The sequence below is a fragment of the Eucalyptus grandis genome, chromosome 1 (genome assembly GCF_016545825.1).
Source record: "Eucalyptus grandis isolate ANBG69807.140 chromosome 1, ASM1654582v1, whole genome shotgun sequence".
NCBI classification, from domain to species: Eukaryota; Viridiplantae; Streptophyta; class Magnoliopsida; order Myrtales; family Myrtaceae; genus Eucalyptus; species Eucalyptus grandis.
This window is the reverse complement of record NC_052612.1, coordinates 43,179,996-43,205,720: the sequence shown is the minus strand read 5'-3', so window position 1 is coordinate 43,205,720 and position 25,725 is coordinate 43,179,996. Positions and strand designations below refer to the sequence as shown.

The 25,725-nt window shown below is 42.0% G+C and overlaps 4 protein-coding genes across 6 annotated transcripts; 2 read left to right on the top strand and 2 right to left on the bottom strand.

Annotated features, from left to right (window-relative positions):
- Positions 1-2,910: 2,910 nt before the first annotated feature.
- Positions 2,911-6,797, bottom strand: LOC104421153 (nudix hydrolase 26, chloroplastic). 2 transcript variants are annotated; one of them, XM_010033005.2, is made up of 6 exons: positions 6,468-6,786; positions 6,305-6,355; positions 5,914-6,006; positions 5,326-5,420; positions 3,276-3,390; positions 2,911-3,186 (listed from the first exon to the last, which is right to left on the bottom strand). In XM_010033005.2, exons 1-6 carry the CDS (start codon positions 6,738-6,740, stop codon positions 3,124-3,126), a joined length of 690 nt encoding a protein of 229 aa, XP_010031307.2. In that variant the 5' UTR covers positions 6,741-6,786; the 3' UTR covers positions 2,911-3,123. The 2 variants fall into 2 exon arrangements, with proteins under 2 accessions (XP_010031307.2, XP_039162120.1); XM_039306186.1 differs by lacking the exons at positions 2,911-3,186; positions 3,276-3,390 and adding an exon at positions 3,416-4,225 and having other exon boundaries at positions 5,259-5,420; positions 6,468-6,797.
- Positions 6,798-9,062: 2,265 nt separating this feature from the next.
- On the bottom strand, positions 9,063-9,902 carry LOC104421152 (pentatricopeptide repeat-containing protein At1g61870, mitochondrial). Its single transcript, XM_010033003.3, has one exon. The coding sequence runs from the start codon at positions 9,900-9,902 to the stop codon at positions 9,063-9,065; it is 840 nt and encodes a 279-aa protein (XP_010031305.2).
- Positions 9,903-11,158: 1,256 nt separating this feature from the next.
- On the top strand, positions 11,159-19,686 carry LOC104421151 (exocyst complex component EXO70A1). Of its 2 annotated transcripts, XR_005551856.1 has the most exons (13): positions 11,159-11,490; positions 11,958-12,053; positions 13,247-13,452; positions 14,043-14,300; positions 14,865-15,003; positions 15,081-15,293; positions 16,487-16,692; positions 17,315-17,512; positions 17,600-17,699; positions 18,388-18,503; positions 18,587-18,733; positions 19,208-19,476; positions 19,514-19,686. XR_005551856.1 is itself a non-coding variant. In XM_010033002.3 (12 exons), the coding sequence occupies exons 1-12, from the start codon at positions 11,329-11,331 to the stop codon at positions 19,320-19,322; spliced, it is 1,956 nt and encodes a 651-aa protein (XP_010031304.1). In that variant the 5' UTR covers positions 11,159-11,328; the 3' UTR covers positions 19,323-19,679. The 2 variants fall into 2 exon arrangements, 1 of the variants encoding a protein (XP_010031304.1); XM_010033002.3 differs by having other exon boundaries at positions 19,208-19,679.
- A 937-nt stretch (positions 19,687-20,623) lies between these two features.
- Positions 20,624-25,010, top strand: LOC104421149. The gene is made up of 7 exons (XM_010033001.3): positions 20,624-20,781; positions 20,883-20,997; positions 21,644-21,727; positions 22,175-22,214; positions 23,729-23,797; positions 23,883-23,992; positions 24,460-25,010. The coding sequence occupies exons 1-7, from the start codon at positions 20,652-20,654 to the stop codon at positions 24,593-24,595; spliced, it is 684 nt and encodes a 227-aa protein (XP_010031303.2). The 5' UTR covers positions 20,624-20,651; the 3' UTR covers positions 24,596-25,010.
- The last annotated feature ends 715 nt before the right edge of the window (positions 25,011-25,725 follow it).

The window sequence follows — 25,725 nt, the reverse complement described above, 5'->3', positions numbered from 1 at the left end:
AAGAAATGTCACTTGCTGCCGGAATTATTGCTAGAGTATCAAAATGGGTCATAAACCTATATTATGACTCACTTTTATTTTATGGGCCGTATATGGATTAAGCAAAAGATATAGATCATAAATGGATCTTAAAAAGTAAGGAAAAAGAGAAATGGGTCTTAATGGGTTATTAAGAAACCCACTTTGAACGAGCCTTCCTCCTCTACATCCTCAATTCTCTCTTGTTCCTTCCATGATTGCAAATCTCCAGGTGAGCAAAGCACTCCCTTTCCTTTCCAACCCCAACCGATTGTAGCCATCGTTGTCACGCCACCATCTCCATAGTCGATCCTAAGCTCACCAACCTCAGGCGAGCCACGAGCTCGCCGGTCTTGGCCGAGCTCGAGCTTGCCTAGATCTAGCAAGCCGTGAGCTCCTCAGCCTAAACAAAGCTTAGCTTGCATGGATTGGCTGAGCCACAAGTTCACTGACCTTGGCTAAGGCTCACTTGGATCTGGTGAGCCACAAGCTCGCTAGCCACAACAGAGCTTAGGCCAACGAGCTTGGGCTTGCTTGAATCGACTGAGCCCCGAGCTCGTCAATTGCAACAGAGCTCCAACTAGTGAGCTCGAGCTCGCTTGGATAGGCTGAGCCTCAAGCTCACTAGACCGCGTCTTGGGCGGTCACCATCGGCAAAGGAACAAGGGAGAAGGAGGAGGAAGAAAAAGAAACAAAAGAGAAAAGAAAAAAAAAAAAAAAAAAAAAAGAAATAACAATAAATTCAAAAATGTTTAAAATAGTTCAAAATTATATATTTTTTTAAAATGATTTGTGGTAGATAGATATCCATATACATATTGAAGATGTACTTTTAGAGGAAGGTTGATGATGTCCCAATCGAAATTCACTCAATATTGACAAAGAAATTGTAAACATCATGATATAATTTTTAACTTTGGGACGCTCAAAGCCCCTTGAGCCAACTAGGGTGTGTTTGAGAGTGGCCTTTAGAAGGAACTTTGGACACTCAAAACCCCTCGAGCCAAATAGATTGTGTTTGGTGATTTTTTCAACCCCAAGTTGCCTTAGGTTTTTAGCCTTCTTAGCATGCTAAGCTGAGGAGGGTTAATAAAAAGAATTTCTTCTCAAATTATCCTTGATAATTTTTCATTTTTCTAGTTTTTCCATCGATGACAATTCATCTTCTTCTTCTCCATTTTGGCATGGCTGTGAGCGATCACCGGCGAAGGGCAGGCAGTTGGGCAACCCTTCAATGAGGATCATGGTGACGCAAATTGCGCGACCAGATCGCGATTTGGGTCATGACGACCCTTGCTGAAATGCCTACCCTCGTCGAACCGCCTGCACCGAACCGCCTACCATTCGCCAAACCACCTCCTTGGCAAGTCCTTTTTTTCTTTTTTTTTTTCTTTTTGTCTTAGTTACAAAAGTCTTTTGCAAATATATTTTCTCCAAACACTATTTTGCCCGAAAGTACTTCACAATGGACTTTTACAATATAATTTACCAAATACAATTTGCATTTTTGAAAACTTCTTTAATTCGGCTATCTTTACATTTTCCAAAGACTTTCCCCAAAATTCCTCCCAAACATGCTCAAAAAAGAACTACAATCAAGAAGCTATGCACTCTCGTATATAAGGAAATATTATTTTCATGTCAATTATTAACTTATCAAAGCTTTTCTTATTAAGAGTTCTTCAAAATTATTTCAATTTAAAGGTTTTTCACATTTTTAATTTTATTTACCAATTTTTTTATTGGTTAATAACTTTTTAAATTTGATGTGAAGTTTTTATTTAAGTAACATATACATGAAGAGCTTATAGTGAATTAAATGGGTGAGAGTGAATTAACCTAAATTGAGTTAAATATTAGGGAAAAGACTACTAAAAACCTCAAATTTTGCCAAAAGTGACAAAATTACCCCATTTTTTTTGTGACATGAAAAACCCCAAACTTTGCAAACTGTGACACATTTACCCCATCAAGGGCATTTTCGTCTTATTTTTTATGTTTTTCTTTTTCTTTTCTTCTTCTTCTGCTCTCTTCCCTCCCTTGGCCATGGCGAAGCCGGCGAAGGGAAGCCGGGGTTCGACGAGGGTCGCCCTCAACTGAGCTAGCTAGGGCTGCCCTCGCCTATGTCAGTGAGCCCGATGCCAGCAAGGGCCACCCTCGCCGACGCCGCAAGGGTGCCCTTGCTAGATCTAGCGAGGGAGGCCCTCACCCAACCCAGGCTAGGGTGGCCCTAGCCCAACCTCGCCAAGGGCTATCCTCGCTCGACACCGGCGAGGGCCGCCCTAGCCAACCCAAGCGAGGGCGACTCTTGCTGAACGTCGTTTTCCCTCCGTCGGCTCCACCATGGCCAGTGGAGGGAAGAGAGAAGAAAAAAAAGAAAAAAAGAAAAAAAAGTAAGAAGACCAAAATGCATTATAGTTTAAGGTAAATGTGTCACACAAATAGAAGTTCAAGAATTTTTATGTCACAAAAATTTATTTAGGGTAACGTGTCACAGTTGACAAACTTCGGGATTTTTCATGTAAAAAAAAATTTGGAGTAAATTTATTACTTTTGGCAAAGTTAAGGGTTTTTAGTGGTTTTTTCCTAAATATTAATATGTTTTAGTAATATGAGTTGGGTTGGATTGAGTGTAGGTCATCAAATTTACATTGCGTGAAAATAAATCAAAACGGATTAAACGAATCAATATGAATCGGACCACTTTCAACGTGACCTGACCCATTTGACGGCCCTAATTGTTACTAATGCTTTGTTGAATTTAATTGTCAAATACTACACCAGTCAATTCACAAGGATTGCACTGAAAGTTAACTATGGAGTTTCGTTAGCTCCACCTAAGGTTGTTATGATACAACAGCAAACCTGATCGCACTTGAACAAGCAATGGCAAAGGTGCAACGGGAGTAGGATAAATGAATGTCTTGTCTCATCCTTCCGACAGATTTTCATAAATGTGTTCGATCCATACAAAATTGTAAAATAAAGCTGGTGTGTAAATAAGTAAATACTCATTGGTGCATGAGTATCGTGTATTCATCCAAACGGAGGTGGTTATCGTTCGATTTCTCGCTCATGACTAGGATGTCACGAGGCGGGACATCATTAAAGATGGGGTGCGAATACATTCAAAACTTCCTTGTAAACAGGTTTCTTGAAATCCACTGCCTGCACGAGAGATGGAATCATATAAACATTGCTAAGGGAGACCGAAATCTGATATAAACCAGAGTAGTGTAAAAGTCAGGTGAACCCACAAGTTCAATTATCTGGTCAGGCGAAATCCACGACCACTCGCCGAACTCAGGTTTCTCGGTGCTGTCCCCCAAGAGATTGATTTCTTCATCTTTCCCAGTAAATTTCATAAGAAACCTGCAACCCAAATTATACAGCTTGATAAAGTTTTAATCTGAATGATATGGCAGTGTGAAATGAGAGATACAGAAAACCAACTTCTAGTCTAATTCTGAAAATCAAAACAGGTGCAACACAATCCTTGCCCAGAACATGTTGGGCATTCGACAATACTAAGACAACAAAAAGGTAATCTCAGATGCAATCAATTTCAAGAGAAAAGGAATTCCGCGTTAATTCTTCCCAGATGCGACTGTGGGAAAATCAACTGATACAGAATAGAGCATCCTTGAAGTCAGACCTAAAGCGTCATAATGCTGTTTCAAGGAAAGGTAAAATGTGGACTCTGAATGACATGGATCCACCGTTTGACTCTGAAACTTCGGATATGCCAATACCATGAGAGGACCTCTTTATAATAACCATGATAAAAAAAAAATTGCAAAAGAAAGCTATTTGACTGAAAGCGCGCTATACGGCGTCTTCTGAAATTGCAATAATTACACTTCTCTATCTGGGATTTATACTTAATTTGAAATACGAGTACTAAAGTTGAAATATATCACACATGATCAACTTAGACCTTTGATTTGCAAAAGATAATTATATTCGGGAAAGTCATGTTATCCATCCTCTTTTACAGACTTCAACTAAGCTTCACATAATTGACCAAAAAATCTCCCTATCTCTCGGTTAAAAATCATATTTAACCTCTTCTCTAATGAATTACAGATACAATTTGAATAAACTACAGAAGTAACAACTTCGAATGAGCTGAATACTAAAGCCCCAACTCAAATGCTAGAGCCCTCTACACTCTTCCTCTATTGTGCCACAAGCATCTTCTATGGGTGCGTTTGGGAAGACTTTTGGGGAAAGTCTTTGGGAAAATGCAAAGACCTTTGAGTTGAATGTGTTTTTCAAAATGCAAATTGTGTTTGGTAAATTGTAATTTAAAAGCCCTTTGTGAAGTACCTTTGGCTAAAATGGTGTTTGGGGGACAAAGGGCTTTTGTGAAAAAAAAAATATCAAAAGAAAAATAAAAAGAAAAAACAAAAAAATGAAAACCAGCGAGGGCAGGCGGCATCCGGCGGCCGGCGGCGACCTCGGCGACCTCCGGCGACCCCCGATCCGGGCCGGCGAGGTCGCGCGACGCCGCCGCGACCTCCGGCGACCCGGATCCGGGGCCGGCGAGGTCGCGTGACGCCGTCGCGACCTCCGGCGACCCCGGATCTGGGCCCGCGAGGTCGCACGACGCCGTCGCGAGGGCCGGCGTGGTCGCGCCTGAGGTCGGGGGACCTCGGCGAGGGCCGCGCCTGAGGTCGGGGGACCTCGGCGAGGGCCGCGCCCGGGTCGCGCGACTCGGCGAGGGCCGCGCCGGGTCGCGCGACCTCGGCGACGGCCGCGCCGGGTCGCGCAACCTCGGCGACGGCCGATCGTCGCCGAGGCTACGCAACCCTCGGCGACGGCCGCGCCCGGGTCGCGCGACCTCGCCGGGCGGTGGCGCGACCTCGCCGGATGTCGGGCGACCTCGCCGGCGGTCGCGCGCGACCTCGCCGGTGGTCGCGCGACCCGAGCAGCTGCTGCCGGGGGACCTCGGCGACGGAGAAGATGAACAGTGATCTTCACAAGGGCAGAAAACGGAAAAACAAATAGTTCGTAAGGATAATTTTGGAAAAAAAAATATGAACAGTAGTATCAGCTTACCGAGAAAGCTGAAATGCCCAAGGCAGGGGTACCCCTGCCTTGGGCTTTCAGCCTTCACAAGGCAGGCTTTCAGCCAAATGCCTTACAAAATATTTTGCCAAACACCAATTTTTTAGCCCAAAGGGCTTTGGAGGTCTAAAGGGGTTTGGAAATGCTAATTCCAAACGCACCCTATGTGTCTTCTAGGGAGAGAGGGGAGGGAACGGGCGGAGGAGGGGTAAGGGAATTGAAAGTGGGTGAACTAACCACTTCTGTGCTTGGCCTTTCCAGTCTGATCCCCACTGGATTTTGAGTTTTTCCCTAACATCCGGAGGAAAGTCATATGTCAACCAGTAAGGAACCTGCAAGGATTCACAATATGAGAACCAAGACCATTAATCCAAACCAGGCAATGGAGTAAAGTCACTGTGGAAGAAGACTATAACAGCAATTACATCTAAACCAATGCACAAAAGCTCACATCAGATACAGCATCCATTACATATAGTTCTCAACAGTGTCAGGCTTCCCAATTTAGCCTGTTATGTTAACTCATCTAGAGAAATCCCAAGTCCAGCAAAGAAAAAAAGAAAGCTCACATCTTCATGAGAAAAAGGAAAAAAAAAGTGAAAAATCAGGCATAAGTACTCAGAACTCTAGATGACAAGTGATCACCCCCCGAGCAATCTGGTAATGTTCTAGAATGGATGACCTACTAAGAGCTTTCTTACTAATAACTCCCCAAGGTGAAGACAGAACCTTCATATTTCACCAGTGTAAAAGTACCCAATCTTATTCATAGAGCAAACCAACGAATCAAGGAGGAATTGCACGAGATAAACCACAATCTCCAACCTCTGCCAGAATTTCAGCCGACGAGACTCCCGTCTCTTCTCTTAGTTCCCTCATGGCTGCACGTCTCGGATCTTCGCCCTCATCAATCCCACCCTAGTTAAAAGAGAAGAGCAAAAAAATAAAAAATCAAAATGAGCAACCCATATCGGATTTAATGTCGACAAGAGGTTAAGGCAAATGACTCCAAACGCAAACTAGTCAGGAAACGCTTAATGTAAGCAGACGATGGGACGAATCCGAATTCCAATGGCAGATACACTCGCTACAAGCTACAATCAAACCGGGACAGCCTAAAATGCCGACCTTCGTCATACACAATCAAGCGATCAGCAACGATGCCATCGATCGCTAACTAGTAGCGCAACGCAAGTACACAAGGTCGCCAATTTACCTGCGGCATTTGCCAGGCGTCGCGGACATCAAGCCTCGAAGCAGCGAAAATCTGCCAAATAAGAAAAAAGAAAGAAAGAAAAAATCCGCGAACAGCACATCAGAAACGACATCGACACTGAAGGGAATCTCATCCGACTCTATGGAGAGAGAGAGATTGAAACCTTCTTGGAGGAATTGACGAGGCAGATGCCGACGTTCGGCCGGTAGCCTTCGGGAGGAGCTTCCATCGACGGCGACGGCGACGGCGACGGCGGCGAGGAGGAGGAAGATGGCGGACCCGAAGCGCAGCGAATCCGCGAACGGAGATCGCAGGGTTTGCGAAGGAGGTGGAGCGGGACGGAAGCGGGAGAGAATCCGCGAGCTTTGGAGGGACGATGATGGAGGAGGATCGGGCGATTCAGGAGGAGCGTGCAACGGCACGACGATGATGCCATTCACGATTTCGCGTAGGCGGCGGCGAGGGCCTCTTTTACAGCGGCTGCGGAGCTGAGGTGGCAACGATTCATAGGTCAGTTCCTTATCATCTCCACTTAGCGTATAAAATTTTCCATTCTATCTAGGGTGAGCATGGTCCGGCTGGTCCGGGCCACCCCTAACCCTAAGATTAATCCGTACAGTCTGGCCTTAATTTTTGTGACCGATGATCAACCCTATTTGCTCGATCAAGAACCTGAGGACCTAACGGGTTGGCCCTGGCTTCAGTGGCCAACTCGACATCGATCGATAAATTTTTTTCGTCTTATTTTTTATATTCCCTAAAAAGAAACCTACAAATTCAAATTATACATCTATCGACAATACGACATTGTACAACTAAACTATAAATACCAATACATATTTAGCAAATTTAAAATGACACAACAAGATAAATTTTGTACCAGAACCGCTCATCGAGATATGAGACAAGATGGAAAGTTCTTGTAATCATCTATCTTTAATATTCATAACACCATATGCAAAAGTGTTTTCGCATTCGATCATGTAGAGTCCACTCAACCAAAAAAAATGAGCTTCACACCACTGACTCAAGCAAATCACCGCAAAGAACCGCAATACTACTCTACTCTTCAAAAAATTCTACCATTTGACACAAATTGAAAAGCAAAATGTAGCTGAAATTCATTAGTAAAATACAATTAAACCATAAAAAGTTCAAAATACTTAATATAAACTATGAATATATAACTTCACATATTGTTAATTCACTTGAACTTCTAAACACTTGAAAACAAAACAAACGACACATAATTAATACTCAACAAAAATTTTAAATTGAAATTACTATTAGTGCTATTGGTAGAATATCTCAATATAATATAATATAATATAAACGTACATTTTACTTAGGTTTGAATATATAAAAGAATTATAAATAATATAATATAATATACGGGGTTGGTCCGGTGATTGGGACCGACCCAAAACTCTTAACCGAGTAACCAACCCGCCGGTGTTGGTCTGGACTTTCGGACCAGGATCGACCCAATCCCCTCGGTAACCTGGGAAGGCAGCAGGCGGGTTGGCCGGTCCAGGCCTGGTCTGTGGTCGACCCTAGACCGCCGCTCACCCCTAATTCTATCTATGAAAAAATGCCATGCCACGATTAATTAATAAAAACATTTTCACTATTTAAATTTAAATATTATCATAAATAATGAAAATGTTTTTCATTTATTCATTTTTATAAATAATATAAGTAGTTGTCTCCAAAAAACTAATTAGACACGAAATTTAATAAAAATTCTTAAATTTCAAGTACACTTATTTCTTTATGGTGAAAGTGTCAGAAATTTTCCACACCTCAAAGTGTTCTTTTGAACGGAGGTATTTGGCTTTAAATGGCCGCTTACGATCAATCTCATGAAAACCTTATATTTGCCATGAAGGTTCTACTTTTATCTTTAGCTAGTCACGATCAAGCAACCGGCTTCGCTTAGCAAGCCGGAAATTGCCATTTGGATTGCGGAATGAATACATAAGTAGAATACATAAACAACATTAGCATTTGTTCAAATTGTAAGTTCACCATTCTACACCAGTTCAGCTAAGCAAAAACAGCATGAGTCTTCACTGATGTGGAATTGCTCAAAAATGCTGAAATGGCCCTCACATTCAACAACTCATCAGACAGAACAGCACTTCAAGCAGCTCCAAAGCTGCTGCATATAGACCCATCCCATGCCAAAATCACAGAAACACCCCAATGCTCATGGATTCTCAACAGCTTTTACGCGGTCGATTTCACTCGGGAATTCCACAAGCCGCGGTGCGCAGATTTCCCTTTATTGCTTCGGCGCTGAACCAAAAAGTTGCTAACTGATGGTTGAGTCTGAAAAATTGAGATGCCTGAGCATTGACAAAGACTCTGCAATTTCACAGAGGAAGAGCAGCTTCAATCTTTCCCCAGGACTCCAAGGACTTCCCTTTAAGCCTCCTCTTCATCTTCTCCACGATGTCTTTCGCTTCCTCGCCTTTTGACTCCTTCAGCAACCCGTCGACAAGGCTCTGCATCGCCTCAAATGGAGGAACCCACCTTCTCTTGACGATCTCCTTGCACATCTCGAGTCCAGAATCGAACTCGCCCTCCCTCACCATGCCCCGGAGCAGCGTGTAATACGTGAACGAACAGGGCGCAACGTGCCCATCCCTGACCATGCCATCCAGGACCTTCTTGGCGGATTCGAAATCCCCGAGCCTGGCGAACCCGTCGATGACCGCATTGTAGCAAGCCGAGTTCGGCTTCACGCCTCTGGCGATCATCTCGCCAATAGCTTGTTCGCTCTCGCGCATTCCTTGTTCTTACACAGCCTCGCAATCCTAAGGTTGTATGCAGTCACATTGCACTCCAAGCCCTTTCCTAGGATCTCCTTCACTACCCGGTCGAAAGCACTAAAGTCCCCATTTTTCAAATAAGCCCCAAGCAAGATGTTGTAAGAATCGATGTTCGGAATCACCTGATGCCTCGCCTCCATCTCCGCGAGCCAGGCCCGGGCCGCCTCGGTGTCGCCGTCCTTGACGAACGCCTTCAGGACGAGGTTGTGCGCGGCGGCGGCCGGCGTCACTCCGAGCTCGCGCGGCAGCTTCTCGAACAGCTCGTGGACCCTCCCGATCGATCCGTTGTTCAGATGGACGCTGAGGACGGCGCAGAGAGACTTCTCGCTGACGTCGCAGCGCTTCGCTTCGCGGGCGCGGTCGAAGGTCCGCATCGCCTCGTCGACCATCCCGGCGTTCGAGTAGACCATCATGAGGCGGATCCAGAAGCCCTCGGACCTGAGCGAGCTCGGGGCATCGCCGCCCTGGCTGATCTGGTTGAGGACGAGGCGGTCGACTAGGTCCAACCGGCGCGCCTTGGCGAGCTTCTGGAAGGAGAGGTGGTAGAGGGGCCGGTGGCGACGGAAGGTCGGGAAGCGAGAGGACTGTTCGAAAAGCTCGGCGAGCTTGTCCGGGTTCGATTCGGCGAGTATGGCGGACTTCACGGCGCGGAAGGAAGGGAACGGCGGCTGCGACGGCGGCGGCGGCGGCGGCGGCGGGTGAGTGGAGGTGGAGAAGAGGGATCTGCGAATGCGGAGTCGCGAGTGTTTGCCGAGGGACGCCATTGCCGATGCAGAGACCGAGCAGCGTGGGGGTGTAGGGTTTTAACCTGCGAGCTAGGAGGACGACGATGGTCGCGTCTGGCGCGGGCCCGCTTAGGATAACGGGTCTGTCGGGCCGGCCCATATTTTACATGGGCCTAACTGGCAGTTACCGGGCCCATGTTAGTGGGCCCTAACAAACGGGCCCCACCCATTTCTTCTGAGCTTTTTTGGGCATTTGGGCCCAAGCTTTCATGTTGAATGTCGGAGATCTGGTCAAAGGCCGAACACAAATTCCCTCTCCAGTCCATGCACGCGGTCCTTGACCGGGGCAAAGGCAGCCCCCTTCTTTTTTCAAATATCAGGTCAGCCGTTTAATTTGTCAAGAAATAAATAATATATTAGTTTGTTGTCTTCTTTCCATCTACTCAGTTGTGCATCGTTATATTTAAGAAAAGCATTGGACTAGACCATTTACAGTTGCTCACTCTCTCCATGTCATCCGTTTTATTTTAGAATTTGCATTTCCAATTGAATATGACAAAAATTGAGGTGGATTTTTTTGGGTATTACACAAAGATATATTTTTTAAAGAAAAATATGATATTTCTCATGACAAAAAAAGAACCCAAGCTGACATGCGAAAAAGTGCAACCCATCAGTAGTACGACATGCAACGCTCGCATGCGGCTATATTTGGATTGTACCCGGCATGGCATGCACCATCGACAGGTCTCAGCCCTCCAGTACAGAAGATTCGAGGACTAGTGTCGGGCTTAGTCCATTAGCCGACTTTGCATGGGCTTGAGTCAACGCAAATCACACATGTTGGCTTCAATCGTGGGTTAGCTTGCATAATTAACAATTGAGAAAAAAACAATGGCCCCACGCTATAATGCAATAACTATTGTGTTGCAAGCAATAAACATGTTCTAATAATCATTACGCTTCTTTGACTCCTGCAATATAATGATACATATAACATATCAAGTTTTATCAATGGTGACATAGGTAAAAGGGAGAAGTATAAATACTCTCGAAATCAAAATGAATATAATGAACATTAATTCAATAAATGAAGTAGCGATTCATGAATTTAGTAGTCATTCCCAATCAAAGGCATGGTTAGTTGACGAGGACCGTCGTCCCACATCCAGCTGCAGCACCGCGTCACCCCGCACATAATAAACTCGGGAAGTTTCTCTTTTTCGTGCATTTTTCTTTTCTTTTCTTTTTTTTCAGGATTTTCATCGACTGAATATTCAAATCAAAAAGAACTTCCGGGGAACAGCCAGCTGCTCGCTCGCATGATCCCGTCGAACTGTCCCTGGCCCATCTCCTCTACCGAACCAATTTTCCCCTAAGCAATCCGAACCCGCTCTCTCTCTCTCTCTCTCTCTCTATCTTTCCTCTCTCTTTCTCTCTCTACCGACGACAGAGCCGCCGGAGGATGGTGGCCGCGGCGGCCGGCGGCGATCCGCTGACGGAGAGGGCGGCGCTCATGCGGGAGTCGCTGCAGAAGAGCCAGACGATCACCGACGGCATGGTCTCGATCCTTGGGTCCTTCGATCACCGGCTCTCGGCGCTGGAGACCGCCATGAGGCCTACGCAGGTCGGTCAAACCTCTTTCCTTCTCCCGATTCCGGTTCTTGCTTCCGTCGGAGATTCCAGATCGAGTCTAGCTCTTCTCTTGCGCTTCGATTTCGGTCGAGTATCGCCGTGGGGTAGTGTGGGAAGTGAGCTCTCCGTGATCTGCGGACGGGCGGTTTGCTGTCTCTGGACGCGTGATTTAGGTCGCTGAAGTGATCGTTCGATGATCTGAGGAAACGCTAGGATGAGATCACGGTTGTCCTGTTTGAATTTGAGGATGAGGGAACAACGAGAGGTTTTCAATGTGCTTGATGAACTGCTGGCGTGCATTTTTTAATAGAAGGATTTAGTTCTCACTCTCTCGTTCACTTTAAAGCGAAGCGACTCTTTCCTTGAAGATGCCTTTGCCTTGACCCTAAAATGAAAACGAGGTTTACCCAATGGTGGTGCTGATTTTTTGCAGTCTTTTGCTTTATCTGTTTTTCACAGATCAGAACACATTCCATTAGGAAAGCTCACGAGAATATCGACAAGACCTTAAAGGCTGCAGAGGTGGTTCTGTCGCAATTTGATACTTTCCGCCAGGTTTGTATCTATAACTGATCAAGACTCTATTTGCTTGTAAATTCGCTTCCGTTGTTGTAATGTGTCGTTGAGAAGTGGTTCATTTGGCTTAGCAACTAATCAAAAACGCCTTTTACATGGAGTACTCTCTATTCAAGCCACTTGAACTCGAAATTCTTTCCTTCTGTGCTCGTGAATCCCGGGGAAATTTTGGTCAGTGAGAATAGTCTTAAGATCTAATGTTGCAACTTGTAAGATTTAGAACCTTAGATAGCCGCTGTGCAGAGTTTAGCTATTTTCACACTGCACAGCTTGTTGTTTGGAAGCTCAATTTTGTTCGGCAAGTTCAACTTGATGAGAGGTCGTCCTGCTTCCTGATCATATGTTTGCAAACACCGAATAAAAAGCGTTCAAGTCAGTTCAGCGTATTTTCATTGAATATTTTATGTCATCATTCAATGACTACGAATATTCTTTTTGATGCAGCCAACAAAATCATGCAAGATTATGTTTGCTCAAAAATTTACGTTTCTTCCAAGCTTGTTGTAGATGGACATCACAAATCAAATAAGAGTCCTAAGGGGTTAGGATTCTTCTCATGGATAAATTAGAAGTCTTATATCTATCAGTACTTGATTCTTATTATGATTTTGTTAGGTTTTTTTAAGTTGGATATTATGATTCCTTATTCCATATTATTTTATTCATTTAGAGGTTTCCTATATCAACTAGGGGTAGAACTTAGAGAGTCTGTAAATATCATTGTAGTTCTTTCTTTTCTATAGAGCCGATGATTATTTGAATTTTGCAAGTATCGGCTTTGGGATTGGGTGATGCAACTTTTCTCTTAAGTGCGATGCTTAAGAAACCCTAGGTGTGATGCTTAGGAAGCTTTGGGTGCGAAGCCTAAAGATTTATTTTTTGTTCTGGGGCTTGTTGTCCTTCATCATAATCAGTGATGATATCCCCTTTTCTGTGTGTAGCTATGTTCCTTTTGGTACTTCTCTTGTTTGTAAATGGTTCAAACCAAGATCAAGTACCTTTGTCTGACATACATTCAGAAAATTTCTAAAATATTGCCAATTTTTTCTAGTTCTGCTTATCCCGATAATTCTTATGCGAATTAAGTGCTTTATTTTCTGTTATATTATTCTTGTTGATTTTCTATTGTATCTTATCTGTTATTGTTTGTATTACTATTATTGTCCTGGCAGGCTGAGGCAAAAATTCTCAAAGGGCCACATGAGGATCTTGAAAGTTATCTGGCAGCAATCGACCAACTTAGAAACAACCTTCAATTTTTTACCGGTAACAAAAGTTTTAAAAGTACTGATGCGGTGCTCAATCATGCAAATAGTCTGCTTGCTAAGGCTATCTCAAAGTTGGAAGAGGAGTTTAAGCAGCTCTTAGCAAGTTACAGGTCCATATGCTTTTCTATTGATGCTTACTTCGTTGCTCGGACATCCTTTGTGTTCATGTGTTCTGCCTTGCCATCTAGTTCTGTGTGTGAAACTTGTGCCCTCTTTAATCAAGAAGCTTCATCCGACTCAAATATTTGCACTGTCTTTCTGCAGTCTAAAACTATGTAATGACTGTGGTTGTATAGATAATTCTTCATTTGCTGGGTTGTTGTCAGACTACTGTCTACAGGAAGCATGGATGGGACTTTTGACACCATTTTCACCTGTCCCTTTACAATGTCTTTTGCTGCTTTCATTAGATGTGATGGTCCTGAAATATTAATTGTCACAACAGTAGGTGGTTTTCTTGTTTTGTTTCTGACCCATTTCTGAGCTGCTATTTATTGCTTGGCCATCTTCTGCACGATCTTTGGTTTTGGGATCGTTATACAATTTTTGTTCTTGCGTTGATTGGTGGAAATATCAGCCTTGTCGTATATTAATTGACCTTGTCACTTAGGAGTTTTTAAGCTTTTTGCTATGATTTGCATCTTGTAAAGAATTGCCTTTCAAAATACCATATTCATGCATGTTCTTCATGACATTACAGCAAAGCTGTGGAGCCTGACCGTCTTTTCGAGTGTCTGCCTAGCTCATTGCGACCATCAACTGGGTCACCTGGGCACCAGGGTGATTCTGGTGGTACCAATCCTTCACATGCACACAGTGATCATCATAATGGTAACTTGGAAAATGCAGTCTATACTCCTCCAACACTTATACCCCCAAGGATATTGCCCCTGCTGCATGATTTAGCCCAGCAAATGGTTCATGCGGGTGATCAACAACAGCTACTCAAGGATTACCGGTAAAAAGCCTTACTTGTTTCCTTGCTAGATAAAATTTCGTGTAGTGGTGCTGTCAAATTACTCTAGATGATTGACTGTCTTTGGTTTGATTTGATGCTTGGATTCTGTAGGATGATATGCCTGTTCTCTTGGATGTGGTGGTATAGTTTCATCAGTTTATTTGATTGTTTCTTGAAATTTTTCAACTCGTATAACTTTGTGCGGCAGATATCTATTTACAACAGGTATCTCTGAGTTAGCTGTATAAAATTATTCTGCAATGGTATTCAATGGGGCATCGTATACGTAGTTATCATTGTTGTGTGTCTATATTTACAACATACAAGTTGGTAGATTTCCTTTTTGTCATTGGAGTATGTAAACCATGTTGCTAGGTAGATGTGTCCGTTATGGACATTGGTGTGCGTGTCCACCTAATTATGGGTTTGTGTGATTCACATCATCAATTGGCTTCTTCAGTGTATCTTTCATTGCTTGCTGGTTTCTTTAATCCAATTTCTTCTTTCTTGAGAAGGAACCGGATTGTCCTTCAATAGTAATCATGTCTTTAAACCCTTTGCCAGAGACACCCGCTCACCAGTTTTGGAGGAAAGCCTCCGTAAACTTGGTGTCGAGAAACTTAGCAAAGATGATGTTCAGAGGATGCAATGGGAGCTTTTGGAGGCAAAGATTGGGAATTGGATTCATTTCATGCGTATTGCTGTGAGGACCAAATTAATCTTTGCATTTTCGTTTCTGTTTTTGTTATCCTTCCTGATGTTTCACTTATCCATGAGTAGGTCAAGCTGCTCTTTGCTGGAGAACGAAAAGTGTGTGATCAAATATTCGAAGGCTTTGATTCTCTTAGGGATCAATGCTTTGCTGATGTCACCGCAAGCAGTGTAACTGTGCTGCTTAGTTTTGGTGAGGCAATTGCTAGAAGCAAGAGGTCACCAGAGAAATTATTTGTGCTTCTAGACATGTATGAGATAATGCGAGAACTTCATTCAGAGGTACGATGTCATGTTTACGTTTGCACTCATTTCTGTTTACGTTTGCACTTCCCAAGTATAAATGCTTCATCCCTGATCTTCACTTGAAGGTATATTCTAATTTTTTCCCCCAAATGTATAAGGATGAGCCTGGAGAACATTGGAAGATTGCCCTTCCAGCCTAACATTCTAACCCTTGCTCACACTACGTGTTATTTTTTGTTCCTGTGTTAGTCAATAACAAAAGATGACTTCTCCCCACTGCTTGTGACGAGGCAATATGGTTCTTGTCATGCTGCAGAAGTTTTAGCCTGATCTTCATTTACCTTGCTTAAGGTTAATTTGAGGAATTAGAAGATTTATTAGTCAGGTTGAGATTTGCTATTGACAACTAACAGGAACTGAAAAATTGAGGTAATGCTGCTCTGAACGGGAAAGAAAATCAGATAAAAAATGGACTGCTAGTTTTGGTAGAGAGAGCAAAGGAGATTTCATAAGAGGTACTAGGTGGTTAATGTTATCTTCTTGAGGGTGGGTGGTTGGAATGGAGAAGTCAACGAGTCCAAGAGACTATATATGCTGGGGGCTTGGCCTATTTAGTCAACATGAAACTTAGAAGTCTTGAGTACAACTAAAAGAAAGTTGCTTCAGGATTAGATGTGGTTCTGCAGCGAGTAGCTGGACAGTCAAACTGAAAGTTATATTTTAAAAGGTTTCTAGCCCAAAACAACTTTCCAGAGTTAAGGAAGTCAATTACGTTGTTCAAATGACCATACTTTTATCAAACAGTTTGTGTTGCTTTAACCTTAACCTGTCCCTTTTTCACTGTTTAAGTTTTCCCGAACAGAATTACGTCATCTTTAAGAAGTTTATGAGCAGATGTTTGTGATTCTATTTCATAGAGACTGGAGAGACAGATGAGGCATTGTGATTTCATTACCCCAAAATTTGGGAATTATGCTTCCGTTAGCTTGATGCTATTGGGGAAAATATAGTCGAATGAGCTATGAGATTATGTTCCTGGCATGATTTCATAGGAGAATCAATCCTGATGGTTGGTGTATAAGAGATTTTCTGTCAATTTCTCCTAGTTCGTGTAAAGCTTCTGAATGATATTACTACCCTTTTTTGTCTTTTTTTTTTTTTTTTTGTTTCTTTCGAAACATGTGGTGGAAGAGTCATTAATTAAGTCAATCCTTTATTTGTTTTGCCAGATTGAAGCTCTTTTCAAAGGTAAAGCTTGCAGTGAAATTAGGGAATCTGCTCTGGGTTTGACAAAGCGGCTGGCTCAGACGGCCCAAGAGACTTTCGGGGATTTTGAAGAAGCGGTTGAGAAAGATGCAACAAAAACGGCAGTTTCAGATGGAACAGTACATCCATTGACAAGCTACGTGATCAATTACGTGAAGTTCTTATTCGAGTATGCTCAGCAACCCTTTTACTAGTGGACTCAAATTAATCTAATCAAACTGGATTTTTTGAATCTCTTTTTAGGGTGCTTTCTTTCTGGTATTGTTTTAATTGTTTCTGTAGTTGGAGTTTTGATGAGGTGATAGTTAGGATTAACAGTCTTTTTCATACAGGGGCTTTTTTGCAATCGTTTGTGGATATTTGCTGTCATCTCTGAAAAATTTGATCTTTTTAAGTACTTCCCAAACTGGCAAATTCTTTTTATTGGAAAGCCTTTTACAAATTTAACAAATCTTTGCATTTCATTATGGTATCTTCTATTTACTTCTCTTTTGTGTATCTTGTGATATTTGCACCAAGTTCAATTTCTCGGTTTACCGTTGCTGTCTATAATTTGTTATTGAAGTGATTGTTTAGTGGCTTCACTTTTTATTATTTCGTAGCTTTTCATGGATTAACCAATTGATCTTTTCCAAATAAGAGATGTTTATATGGACTAAGCAAAGCACAAAGATGCAGCAAGCAACAGACAACATTAATTAGCCCATTCACTATTTTGACTCCATTATGACCAGTGCATTTAAGATAGATATATGCTAGGTACCTGATGATCACTTATTGAATTGTTGCAGTTATCAATCAACTCTGAAGCAACTATTTCAAGAATTTGAAAACGGTGATGACACGTCTCAATTAGCCTCTGTGACAATGCGGATAATGCAGGCTCTTCAAATCAATTTAGAGGGAAAATCCAAGCAGTATAAGGATGCTGCTTTGACGCACTTGTTTCTTATGAACAACATACATTACATGGTCAGATCTGTGCGCAGGTTTGTCTTCGACAACGTTGTAGATTTTGAAATGTGGCTCTCCCTGCTATTTTTTGTGTAGCAGCACTCTCATTTGTTCTGTTTCAGGTCTGAAGCCAAGGACTTGTTGGGGGATGATTGGGTGCAAAGGCATCGGAGAGTTGTGCAGCAGCATGCCAATCAATACAAGAGGAATGCTTGGGCAAAGGTATAGACCTAGTAATCCCCGATACATGTCATATGTACTCTGCTGATTATTCTGCTTAGTTTTATGCAGGTTTTGTTACCTATCCCCCTCTCTCATTCGTGTTATTTTAAGAGGGTTGCAAGACACCAATTAATGAATGGGATGCTAACAACAAATTAGATGTACAGTTCTTGGCAATTTATGCATCTTTTTTTAAAGATATCCCCCTTGGATTGACTCCTTTTTTTAATGACAAACTTTCTAAAATTCAAATTTATAGTTTCGGATTTGTTTTCCCTCGTGTGGGGTAGATGATAGCATAATTTTTCCGCAGAGAGTGGGGTTTGTTTGGCAGTAGAAGGGGCAGGTAGAGGTGGCAGTTGGTGGGAGAGTGGACTTCTGTTGTGTTATATTTAACTCTCTGATATGCTGCTTGTGAAGAAGATATTGCCCGACTGATGTCAGTGAGATGATATCTTAAAAACACCAAAGGTGGTATTTGTTTTTTTCGTCTGGGGAGCCTGTTTGCTCCCTTGAATAATGACATTGGGTAAGTACTTAACCCCATCAGATTGGGAGTTGGCACCAGCCATCAAAATCCCTATTTGGCTCGTTTAAAAATTTATAATCTGTAACAGAAAACCTGCTTGCCCAAATATCTTTGTGCTGGCAAAGATCCTACCGCTCATGATTATAAACTTTTATGCAGATTTTGCAATGCCTTTCTATCCAAGGCCTTACATCATCGGGAGGCAGTAGTGCAGCTGGTGTAGGTGGTGATACAGGAAGTAGCAGTGGTGCTTCAAGAGCATTGGTGAAAGACAGGTATCATTTTCTTGAGAACAATTTTGTTTCTTTATTTTTAGCAGGAAAGTAAAATTCACATGGAAAATGCAATTTGTTGTCAGGTTCAAGATTTTCAATACGCAGTTTGAAGAGCTTCATCAAAAACAATCCCAGTGGACTGTTCCTGATACTGAGTTGCGGGAGTCTCTGAGGCTTGCGGTAGCTGAAGTCCTTTTGCCAGCCTACAGATCTTTTGTCAAAAGATTCGGGTATGCATAATACAAGTAATGATTGGCGGGGTGTTTTGTTACTTTGACATTCAATTGAGGGTAGGCCAATATGCCTTGTCCCTGTCAAAGGTGATACGGATATTATATGGTGTTGGCGCGCTGCATCTATGCAAGCTATTTTAGAACTACTCAAGTAAGAAAGGCATTGTAAAGAAAATGGGCAAAATGCTTTGGAAAACCATGCAGACACCCTCATTGCCCTTGCCCTTTACATGTTCAGATGCTAATGACTATATTTCTCCCAAATCTAGATGTGTACATGAGTCTAACACCAGTCAAAGATTCATGCCAAGCCCAAGCAACATTGTCACAATTTTATTATGTGCTTCTTGTGAATTAGCGCCTCTTCTAGGGGTGAATAAAATGACTGCAAAGATGTCTAATATGTGTACTTTGCTATTTTGCAGTGAATTCTTTCATGTTGTCTTATTTGGTGTTCTGATGTGTTTGCAGACCTCTTGTGGAGAGTGGCAAGGCGCCGCAGAAGTACATCAAATATGGAGCAGAGGATCTTGAACGTATGTTGGGTGAATTTTTCGAGGGAAAGACAAATGAGCCAAGGCGGTAGATCCAGAGATCCTATTTTGCTTGGGACTGTTGTAAATGATTCTACTTGTTTCATTCGTTTTCTGCTGCTGGGAATTACGTGTTCTGTTCGAATGCTAAGTGGCTTAGATGATGCGAGGTGTCTGCTGTATGTTTCACGGCTTAGATGATGCGAGGTGTTTGCTGTATGTTTCACGGCTTAGATGATGCGAGGTGTTTGCTGTATGTTTCACGGCTGGCGGCAGCAGGCACTTCCTCGTTGCTGTAAGAGCGTGAGAGTTGAGCGAAGCAAAATAAAGATTTTACTAGAGGAGTGGAATTTTGTGTATATTTGCGAATAAGCTAGTGTCAATATTAGGATCAACCGAGCTGAAATCTCCTCCGGATTGTTATGTGGTATTGCTCTGCCCGATGACATTCGGCATTTAGTTGGGTGACTGGTTCAGAAAGATCTCTCTGTGCTAATTTCAGTCTCTTCAGGATGAGCATTGCTAGGACGGTAGGACCCTTATCATATGGACCCGAGTTATGGATGATTACGTGCCTTGTGGCTCAACCTTGCAAGACTCGAATTGCCCATGAACGAGCCTGGAAAAGATTTCCCCTTATAGGAATCGACCTTGCTGGTTGCTTTCGCCTGCACCTAAGTAGGCTTGCCCGACCTCGAATACATTCATATGAGAATGATATTTCTTCCTTCATCACAGGAGGGCTCGGGTTATGAGTATGGATTTTTAAGATCGTAGATCAGCCTAATCCGTGAAAGAAGTTGTATGCGATGCCGTGGATAAGACCAACCGCGGAGTTAATCATGAGGCAAGCCAACGAGAACACCTTTTAAAACGTTTTTGATAGCGGATTTTGTTAACCTAAGGGCCTGGAATGGTTGTGAAGACATAAATTGAGAAAATCTATTTTCGCTTCTCATTATGATGATCGGTCTGTAGACGTCCGCAATCCTCTTTTTGTAGAAATCGCATCGTCTTTTCTTAACAATGCTCCAGAGCTCTCGGGACTATAACGATGGAAGTTAACTTGACTCATTAAAAGTTTAAATATATATATAATCCCGTAGACAACGTTCATCTAGAATCGCTGATCACGTGGGATTTTAGGGTGAGACTTGGGAGAATCGGTGGTGATCGGGGGACTTTGTCTTGCGATTCTGGTAAAATGCTTGCACGACAAGGAAGCCGCACAAACAGTTCCTAGTGGACTCGAAATTAAAGACCAAAAACCCGCCTACGAACAAGAAAACAACCACACAAAAAAAAAAAAAAAAAAAGACGAAAAAGAAAGGAGAACATTTCTGTGGACAAAAAGCTGGCCACATTCGCGCGCCATTTGGGCCATGAAAGCCGTTGCTTCATCTTCTTCTTCCTCGCTCTCGCTCCTCGCCACGCTGCATCGCATCGGCGCCTGCTCCCTTCCTAGCGCCACGAACCTTCGACTCGTCCCCATGGACGACGCCCCTTCGCACGGTGCGCCTCTTCTGCTCTTCCCCCGCTTCGCGGATTTTGCCGGTTGCGGTTTCTTCGTTTCTCACGTTCGATTTTTTCCGGTTTTTGTCGGGACCGCGAAGGAGGTAAGGAGAACAAGACGGATCAGATGAGGGAGTGCCGCGGCAAAGAAGCCTGCGAGTTCAGTCCCCGGACGGACCACCTCTCCGATCGCATCCTCCCTCATATTCTCAACCTGTGAGCTCCGTTCTTCGGGCTACGACGGCCTCTCTGTTCTGTTCTGTTCTTTTTCGGAGTGTTGGTATTGCGCAACGAGCGCATCCCTGGCCGTTGTTTCTCATTGTCGTCGAGTAAGTCGAGGGAGGTGCAGTTCAATTAGTTGATTGGTCCTGAAACGTGAACCGAGGCATTGTGATTGCTGCGTGCCTGGCCTTGAGGCCTGTGATGATTGCAAATCCCGGTACACGAATCTAAGGACTTAGTTCCTTCGATAGTTTGAAATGAACGACCCGATTTTGGAGGTGTTTTTCTGTGATCTCACTGCAAGACGATTGGTCTTATTCCTATGCCCGTGTGCTGCTGGCTTAAAGTGTGATGCTTTTTTTTTTTTGGATAAGAAAGTGTGATGCTTGAAGAGAGGATATTATATAGTTCATTTTTTTGGAATTTGTGTCTTTTCTATTTTCATGAAATCGATGGTTGGAGTCTTGCTGTTTGTTGAGCTATTTCCAGCAGTTGAACAGGAGCAAAAACAGCTATCGATTCTACTTCACTAGAGCTTCATTTATCATCACTTGGATTCAGTGGGAGTTTAGTTTGGATATATCAGTTTCTTCACTTTCTAATTGAATCGATCCTAAGTGAGTTTTCATGTTGTTATTAGTTATGCTTCTCACGCCACTCCTCATGACTTCGAGATCTATGCTGATGATGCTTCTTTTGAAGACCCACTCATGTCTGCTCATGGGTATGTTTTCTTTTGTACCATTTTATTCTGGTTCCAAATAATTTACTGTCTCGTTCGTCAAGATCAAAGTTTTGTAAGTTGCTTCTTCTCAAACTAACAGCCATTACATTATTTGGACAGAACAAACACGTCTCGACTATACTCATTCTATTCAAACTTTTACTTTTAAATTGTATGTGTTATCCTCGGGATTGAGGATTTTGACAGAACAATGATGTGAATTTTGCCTCCCATCTTTCATTATGTCAATTTCATGAATTTGGTGTGGACTTCTCATGTTCAATATGTACATCAAAGATGAATTCATTCAAAAAAACTTGCTAAGATGTGGCACTGGTTTTCAAAACAGTTTCTTCCACCTCCTGTGAAGAAGGATCTTTTAAGGCATTATGAAGAGTTTAGCATCTGTGCGTGTAGCTTACTAACTTTTACTATACACTGCCACAGGGTGAAGCAGATCAAGTCAGCATTTTACTCTCTAACAAAGGTTTTATTTGCTCTTTCTTGATTGCTTCCTCATTATATTATCAAGTACCATTTCTTGTTTTAAGAAAGATGGACACTTGATGCTAAGCAATATTTTCTTTGGAAAAATTAGTCTTATTATTATGAGAACTTGAGGTTTTAATGAAGGATTGTCAATTTCTTTTAAATACATAGAGGATGCTAGGAGATGACGCTTGCATAATTTTCACTCTGATGCACGTAAGGCTTTGGAGAATGAATTGCTCACGTCAATTTCACTGGTACTTGTTATAAGTGGAATAAATCTTCAAACTTGGCACTTATGGTGGTGTTCAGTAAATTGCACTTATGTAGTGAGCCTTTACCTTCTATTGGAATCACCCAGTATCATAATTTGTTTACCTCATTAATAACCTTTGTTTTCCACAGCGGTGAAAAAGTTGTCTTGAATATTCATTTTTGTCGCAACTTTTGTAATGTATGCAAATATGTGGAGCAGGCATTCTTGTAGTGTTCTTAGTTATTACTATCTAAGTAGAAAGTCTATCACTGGATCTTAGTAGGCCGCATGTGTGTGCATCCTCTGATACTAGATAAAAGAAAGAGACTTCTCAATCAGGGGATGAAACTGCATAGCCAGTAAAGTATTTCCTCTTAGTTTAAGGAATAGAAGCATTTGAGCATTGGTATGATCTTTATCTGCTTAGGCCCCTTAGCTGCTTGTTCCCAGCTTCCAGTACTGATGATAATAATCCCAAAGAAGAGAGATTTGCTTGATGTATTTTATTCAAAGGCTGACTAAATCTCTGGAGCAATTTCATTTTGACACTTTTAGCATGGAAATCATTTTTTGGGTGCCTTGTTACTGTAACAAATCTTCTAAAATTTGATACCCTTTGTGAGAGGTAACGTTTAAGCTATTAGATGAAGGCATGGTTTATTATTTAAATATTATAATTCTTCTCCTCACGCTTAGTCAGGTCTTTTGCCTAGTCCTAAGCGTGAAAATTTAATTGGGGAGACAACTCGGGCCTAGAAAAATTTGAACTTGGGACCTCTAGCTCTAATACAATGTGAGAGAAAAGTTTAAGCTGTTAGATAAATGCATAGTTTATTATTTAAATATTCTGACACCCTTAAAATAAACAGATGACGACTATACAGTTGCATCAGCATTAGAAACTTGGGCAAACTGAGAGAAGGCTTCATAATTGTGACAAAGGATAGGTTTAAGCAATTAATATTCTGAAAGTTTGTGTTCCAGTTCTTGAAGATGCAGCCGAAAAAGGCTATATAATTGGTCACACTGAGATGTGTGCAATGAAAAGCAACCATTTATTCCATCAAAAAGCTTATTTTGGTAATTAACTGATGTTCTTCATTTTATGTAGGGACTCATCTCTTATGTAATAAGCATGTGTACATAAGCAATCTTGTGTAAATACACAAAATATGTTTTTAAGGCATTGCCCCCTGATATGAAACTCTGTCTTGATCAAAGGTCATTGAATTCATTTCACTACATCTAAATGACAGGTGTTCAGTGAATCGAGAATTGTTGAATACACTGTCAAAGAGAATTTGATATCACCAGGGAAATATGAGGTGAGTTATTTGGATTGCAAATGAAACAATCATTTCCTGGTCTTTGTTGATGTTTAATGTCATATTGTATCCTTGGAAAATCCAGATACTTATTGACAATAAACAATACTACAAGTTTTTGGGGAGGAACATAGATATGATCTCTCTCATTAGGCTGTATGTGGAGAATGACAAAGTTGTTCGTCATGAGGACTGGTATGCACTGAACTCTTCACTCTATAATAGCCTTGTACCTCAATAGTTTATTTCTCGTAGGGGGCACGCCAGTATAATGTCCAGAAAGAAAATTTATAGAAAGAGCAAAAGCAATCTACCAGAAAGAAAATTGATGCTTTAATTTTGTGCTTGATCAGTAATAGGAGGTTTTTGAAGGTTTTGCTTCATGATTAGCTGTAAACTCGGGCCTTTTATGCAAAGACAATGTGAATCTTCTTCCGGAATTTTTTGTACTAAACAATATTATTTCTTATAAAGGAAGTGTAACCTATTGTTTAGCTGGCCTCTTACTGATTTCAGTACTTCAATTTCTTTTTCTTTCTTCTAATTTTCTGTGGTTTTCCCTGTATTTTTTTCAATTTTAATGTGTGAAATGCATATTTGTCTGCCTGGGTGGATATGCCACTTGATCTCAAGTATGTTACTTTCTGCGTTCAATGCTGTAGGTGGGATAAGAAGCCTCTCAAGAGCAGGGACACTATCAAGATTCCTATGGTTGGCATAACTCTGGAAATGCTTCGCCGGGGCTCAATGATGGCAACTCATGCTATGATGGGGTTTGGAAAGGATCCTACCGTGTAAATCAACTCTTACTTCTGAACGGAGAATTTCTTTACTCCTATTAGAGAGTGTGCAGACAAGTTGGTGGTGGTTTTTATAGCTAGAGAAAGTATTCAAGCAAACTGTGTGGTGGTGGTGGTTATTGCTTGAGAACGTGAACCAAGCAACCAGTTACAAGACAACTCTGAGGTTTAGGTAGGGTCACGCCTATGGCTCTCAGAGGATTGAAATTCTATTTGTGGGTGAATTTTGGTGAAATTTTATAAGTATTAGCAACAAGCCGATGGTATTCTGGCACTTTATGATCTGCTTCTCTTTTTGTAGATGCTGCTCATATTATTACCCAGTATAGGTTTCTCTCTGTGAACAAATTATTCTGTTTAATAAGACTGGATTTCCATGATGTTTCTAGCGGTGCTACAAATGTTATGCCCCATATGGATGATAAAGATAGCTTGTTCTATCACACAGTTCGTCAATCACATATGTCAATCACATATGAGCAAATTATATGCATGTTATGCATTTTGTCCCAAGTTACTCCTCAAACATAGATGAAGTGGCGGCTACTCATGAACATTTGCTTCTTTTTGACTTTGGGTTATATTTTGCTTCTGGAGCTGGACTACCTGGTTTCCAGGAAGTCAATGCAGTGAACGTTATGTCATGATTATGATTGTGGCTAGATGGGGACTTTGGAATTACATTCCCTGTGAACTTTTCAGCACTTTTAGGCCGAAAGTGAGGCAAGATGGGATGGGGGTGTTGGGCCATGCAGTTTGAACTCCACGCCAGTTTGCCTCTGCTGAAGAACTCTGAAGCCATTAACGGATCAAATTTCCTATCTTTTCAGCCAGTTTGTTCCCTTCTTGGGTTATTGTGGGGCATCCATCTACGAGATATAAAAATCAGTCCTTACAGCAGCATGTGATATTGCCGGGATTGAATGGTGACATGGTCGACTTGTATTTCCATCAGATGATGCTTGATTTAGATTACAAACAATTGTGAAACAAATGATAATGATTTTGACATTCTCTTTTTCTTTTTCCTGATACCTTGCCTTCTTCCCGTGAGAATGACATGATATGATTGCCTCATTTGGTTCAAAAGTCTGCATTTTTGGGTTTCAATGAAAAATCACCGAACTT

Excerpts from the sequence above, each read along its gene's own strand:
- LOC104421153 (XM_010033005.2), bottom strand. The coding sequence starts at position 6,740 with ATGGCATCATCGTCGTGCCGTTGCACGCTCCTCCTGAATCGCCCGATC. Across the intron at positions 6,007-6,304 it reads ACGCCTGGCAAATGCCGCAG|GGTGGGATTGATGAGGGCGA; the intron begins GTAAATTGGCGA and ends TCTTTTAACTAG. Across the intron at positions 5,421-5,913 it reads CGGCTGAAATTCTGGCAGAG|GTTCCTTACTGGTTGACATA; the intron begins GTTGGAGATTGT and ends GAATCCTTGCAG.
- LOC104421152 (XM_010033003.3), bottom strand. The coding sequence starts at position 9,902 with ATGGCGTCCCTCGGCAAACACTCGCGACTCCGCATTCGCAGATCCCTC.
- LOC104421151 (XM_010033002.3), top strand. The coding sequence starts at position 11,329 with ATGGTGGCCGCGGCGGCCGGCGGCGATCCGCTGACGGAGAGGGCGGCG. Across the intron at positions 14,301-14,864 it reads CAGCTACTCAAGGATTACCG|AGACACCCGCTCACCAGTTT; the intron begins GTAAAAAGCCTT and ends ACCCTTTGCCAG. Across the intron at positions 18,504-18,586 it reads AGAGCATTGGTGAAAGACAG|GTTCAAGATTTTCAATACGC; the intron begins GTATCATTTTCT and ends ATTTGTTGTCAG.
- LOC104421149 (XM_010033001.3), top strand. The coding sequence starts at position 20,652 with ATGAAAGCCGTTGCTTCATCTTCTTCTTCCTCGCTCTCGCTCCTCGCC. Across the intron at positions 20,782-20,882 it reads GGACGACGCCCCTTCGCACG|GAGGTAAGGAGAACAAGACG; the intron begins GTGCGCCTCTTC and ends GGGACCGCGAAG. Across the intron at positions 21,728-22,174 it reads CCACTCATGTCTGCTCATGG|GGTGAAGCAGATCAAGTCAG; the intron begins GTATGTTTTCTT and ends ACACTGCCACAG.